The sequence below is a fragment of the Lolium rigidum genome, chromosome 1 (assembly GCF_022539505.1).
Source record: "Lolium rigidum isolate FL_2022 chromosome 1, APGP_CSIRO_Lrig_0.1, whole genome shotgun sequence".
NCBI classification, from domain to species: domain Eukaryota; kingdom Viridiplantae; phylum Streptophyta; class Magnoliopsida; order Poales; family Poaceae; genus Lolium; species Lolium rigidum.
This window is the reverse complement of record NC_061508.1, coordinates 247,668,781-247,673,435: the sequence shown is the minus strand read 5'-3', so window position 1 is coordinate 247,673,435 and position 4,655 is coordinate 247,668,781. Positions and strand designations below refer to the sequence as shown.

At 41.9% G+C, this 4,655-nt stretch overlaps 1 protein-coding gene across 1 annotated transcript; it reads left to right on the top strand.

Moving 5' to 3' along the window:
- The first annotated feature begins 1,423 nt into the window (after positions 1 to 1,423).
- Positions 1,424 to 4,452, top strand: LOC124657232 (protein FAR1-RELATED SEQUENCE 1-like). Its single transcript, XM_047195819.1, has 7 exons — positions 1,424 to 1,431; positions 1,514 to 1,520; positions 1,615 to 2,323; positions 2,616 to 2,668; positions 3,311 to 3,502; positions 3,629 to 4,011; positions 4,065 to 4,452. The coding sequence occupies exons 1-7, from the start codon at positions 1,424 to 1,426 to the stop codon at positions 4,450 to 4,452; spliced, it is 1,740 nt and encodes a 579-aa protein (XP_047051775.1).
- The last annotated feature ends 203 nt before the right edge of the window (positions 4,453 to 4,655 follow it).

Sequence of the window (4,655 nt, the reverse complement as noted above, 5' to 3'; positions counted from 1 at the left end):
CCCCCAGATCCCAGATCCAATATAACGCCCCAACGCCCCAGATCTGTCGTAAAACAGAACGAAAAACCTACCAGCTCTTCGTCAACCTGCAGCTCCCAGCTCCGTTCAGGCCATTCGTCTGCCTCCAGCTCCCCATCTCCCTTCGTACCCTTCCAAGCTCCCTTCATCAAGCTCCCAAATCCCTTCGTCAACCTCCCAGCTCTCCATGTCTACGAACCAAGAACCAGGCATCTCCAGAGCAGGAAGATTTCCAGTGGGATCTTCAGATCAGGTAACAAAAACTGAACAGAAACCTTCAGAAATTGCCTATAGATCCTCCTATTCCTCTCCTGATAGCCTTCTTTTTCATCAAAGAGAAGCTATGGGACATACCTGCTAGTTGTCTGTGAAGTTTCTTGCCTATACAGTAGTAGGATTTTGCTCCTGCATCTAGATTGAAGTTTCCCATCTAGATTGGAAACTATCAGGCAACTTTTGTTCTTGTTAGCCATGCATAATATGTGCCCATGTAGTAACAGGCAAAAAATCTGGGCAGAATATGCAACTGGTAGCCAATTTGAAGCAAGTACTATGAGGAACTGCAAGCTGGTAATAATTCTAGGAAGAACAAGCAAAAAGGAAGCAACTTTGTTACCCATGCATGCAAATTCCTTGCCTAGTACAAGCAACAAGTAATGTTTCCCAGGCAACTTGTAAAAAATAGGGTGAAAATAGTAGAGTAAGCAACTTTTTAGCCTATGCATGCAACTTTCATGCATAAGAGAAGCAACAAAAAATGTTTCCCAGGCAACAAGTAATGTAGGATGACACAAAAGTAGAAGCGAGTAACTTTGTAAACCATGCATGGAAATTCAATGCTTAATAGAAGCAACAAGTAAATGTTTCCAGGCAACAAGTAATTTGCAGGTCTGCACTACGGCACATAGTAGAAAATAGAAGTAAGGATCCATCAACAGAAAATGGAACACATATTCAACAGTGGTCTTGACATCTAGAAAGAACTCCATGCTATGTACAAATCCACATATCTGCAAACTAGAGCGTGCACCTAGCCAAGAAAAGTGTACTCTGTTCTAGGTAAAAGTAGCAATTGATGTTAGAGGAAGTCATGATGTTGTCCTTTGCAATTCCTGTTGCACTTTATATCTTCTCTGTCAACGATGCCTATGTGTTTATAGAACAAGGTGTTAGTTCCAAGTCAAAAAATGTAGTTGTAAGAAGTAAATATTGCGGATGCAATACATAAGTAGTAAGGCATGAACATAAAAATTAGTATTATGTTGATAGCAACAAAAAAGTACTCACCTGTCATCATCATCATCTTCCCTACAAAACCCACCTGTTTTTTGCTACATGTTTGTGCATGTTAGTTGCTCTTGTTTGTGGTTGTTAGTTGCTTTGGTTGTGCATGTTAGTTGCTTCCATGCCCATGTTAGTTGCTTGTTTTCACTAACTATTTGCCTGAGTTACATTTTGTGTTGTTGTAATTGCTAAAAGGGTCATTTGTTTCTAGGTCCCTGGTACTCATGGAGTGGGTTTCCTTGATCTAAATGAGGTTCCTTTTGATATTAATGAGGAACCTCGGTATCTTACCTCCCAATTATTTTACACAAGCTGTTGGATGAGGCAATTGACGAGTCTCCACAGCCACCTGTGAACACTCACGCCCTGGTTGTTAATGTAGAACCTGCTGCAACAAATACATACACAGGTCCTTTTGTTGCTCCTACAGACACTACTTCAATTGCGCAAGATGGAAATGAGGATGAGGCTTCGTCCCAGCCAAATGACCCCCATGTTGGCATGCGCTATGATACGTTGGAAGGTGCTAAGGAGCACTACAATGCACATGCTGCAAGGAAAGGTTTCTCTGTGAAAGTAAATAGTAACAGGAGGTCTACAATCACCGGAGAAAAACAGAAACAGCAGTTCACTTGCAACAAATTCAGGAGACCAAGGAAAGATGATGGTGGGGCTGAGTTGCAGGTTGATGTGGGGCCAATTCCTGATTCTGTGTCTGAAGATGAGGCTGATATTGAAAATGCAGAGCTTGCTTCCGTTGTGGCTGATCTTGCTGCTCAAGGGCGAAAAGAAAAGGCGCCCAAGAAGCGTAAAAGAGAAAATATTGTGCACACGTTTTGCAAGGCCCAGATGGTTGTGAAGTTAATTGATGGAAGGTGGGAGGTTATCCACTTTGTGCCTGAGCATAACCATCCACTTATCCACAAACCATCGCTCACAAAGTATCTGAGGTCACACCAAGGCATGCCAAAGGAGGAAAAGGAATTTGTGAAGAATCTTCACAATACAAATTTGACAGGTGGTAAGTTTTTCAGTTTTGATACTGCAAATTTGTGTATGTTGCATGTGGAAAAAAATTTAGATGGTAAGAATCATTTGGAAAAGTAAAAAAAGAATGTGAAAGTAGTATTTGTAAAGTTAAATGAAAAGAATAACTAGTTGCATGTAATGGTTAGTAAGTTGCTGCAAAATGGTCATGAAGTTGCCTGTTCTATTAATTTACTTGCAGACACTTGAATTGGTACTAGCCTGGAATGGTTCTATGATTTCATGGATTGTTTAGGTAGTTGCCTGGTTTACTTGTCAAATTCCAGGATATGTTGTGCAAGTTGTCATTGAAAAAATGCATGTAAAAATAGTTTGGAAAGTAATGCTCGAAAAATGTGAGGCAAAAAATAGTTGTGGACTATAATACAACCAACTAACCATTTCCTACTTTGTTTTCAATAACGGGTAAAATGATGGAAATCATGTCGGAATTTTATGGTTCGAGTTGCTTGTGCCATACACAACCAAAACAATCACCAACTACTCGTGCAACTCCGACTAGAGAAGAAACAAAAGATGGGGATCCGGCTAAAGTTGTCAGCTACTTTGTAGAGCTTAAAGAAGAAAAGGATCCGGACTTTTATTTCCGGTTAAAATTGGACGACGAAGACAGGGTAGAAAACATTTTCTGGGTTGATGGTGCTGCCGGAAGGCATATGCGAGAGGCTTACCACGACTCGTGTCTCCTTTGATGCAACTTACTTGACAAATAAGTACGGTATGCCTTTTGCGCCATTCATTGGGATAAATAAACATGGGCAGTCCATCATGTCTGGGTTGTGGATTTGTTAAGCAAGAATTGGCAACAAGCTATGATTGGTTATTTGAGAGTTTCCTTATTGCCATGAACGGTCTTGCCCCGGACAATATTATCACAGACCAAGATGGTGCTATGGCGGTCTCGATTGGCAGATTATTCCCATCGTCTGTTCACCGTAATTGTCGCTGGCACATAATGCAGAACGCACAGTTGAAATGTGGCCCTACACTGGGCAGGAACCCTGGTTTAGCTGAAGATTTCAATGATTGCATCGATTTCAGCTTTTCACCAGAGGAGTTTGAGGCAAAATGGGCTCTGTTTGTAGGCAAGTGGCCAGTTGTTGGTGGTGCAAATTCTTACTTTACGACTCTCTATGCTAATCGTGCTAAGTGGGTACCATGCTACTTCAAGCACAGATTCTTCCCATTCCTGCAGTCCACGCAACGAAGTGAGGGCTTTAATGCCATTCTCAAACGCTATACGAACCCAAAAAAGTCTATACTACACTTTGTACAATAGTATGAGAAGTTGCAGACTCATGTACTTGTGAAAGAAGGGGGTAATGATTACAGGACGGATTGTTTGGAACTTCGTCCATGGTCACCATTCCCTGTTGAGGAACATGCTTTCAAAGTTTACTGCAGAGACATATATTTGAGGTTCCGGAACGAGTTTGAGCTGATTGGGAGGTACAATGTGTTACCATTTGGTTGCAACTTTTACAAGCTTGAGCCAAACAGGGGATGGTGCGCAAAATATGGTTCTAGGACCTACCTGGTAACCGCTAATAAGGAAGAAGGGACGTATTACTGTGAGTGCTCCAAGATGGACAGGGATGGTATACTTTGTTGCCACATCTTAAAGATCTTCACCCACCTTGGTGTTGATGAGATACCAGATAGGTATATCCTAAAAAGGTGGACTCAAGGTGCTTTGAGTGGTTATGTGCCAGCAGCGAGTCTGTTGAACGACCGGATGTTATGCCTCCAGAATCACAAGTGCAATTGCGGCACGCGAACCTCAATATGGGATTCACAAAACTTGCCCGCATTGCTAGTAGAACAGACGCAGCTACTGCCATTGTTAACAAACATTTGAGAGCTGCAGCAACAGAGATATCTCACTTGAACAAGTCGCTCAAGAAGAAGAAGCTCGTGTCGGCGGTCCCGTCCACTAGTGCACACGATCAGCCTACGAAACCTAGGGACCCGGCAAAAACAACGACTAAAGGGAGGACTAAGGAGCACCGTACGGTTTCAGCTCTTGAGTTGCATCCAAAGAAAAAAGTTCGAGTGTCACACTTGTGGTTCGTTCGAGCACAATTCTGCAACTTGCAAGCTTAGGTTTCTGTAGTACTGCAGAAACACAAGTCCTTTGTAGTTCTCCGTGAGCTTTATTTTTTTTTCTCTTTTAGTTGCCTACATTAGTTGTGACTTATTGAAAAATCAAAAGAAAAGTCTTGCCTCCCTTATTGTAGTCTAGTGTGCAACTCTGAAAATATGACAAAAATTCCTTGCTGTTATGTGTTGTGGCAACTTTTAGGTTA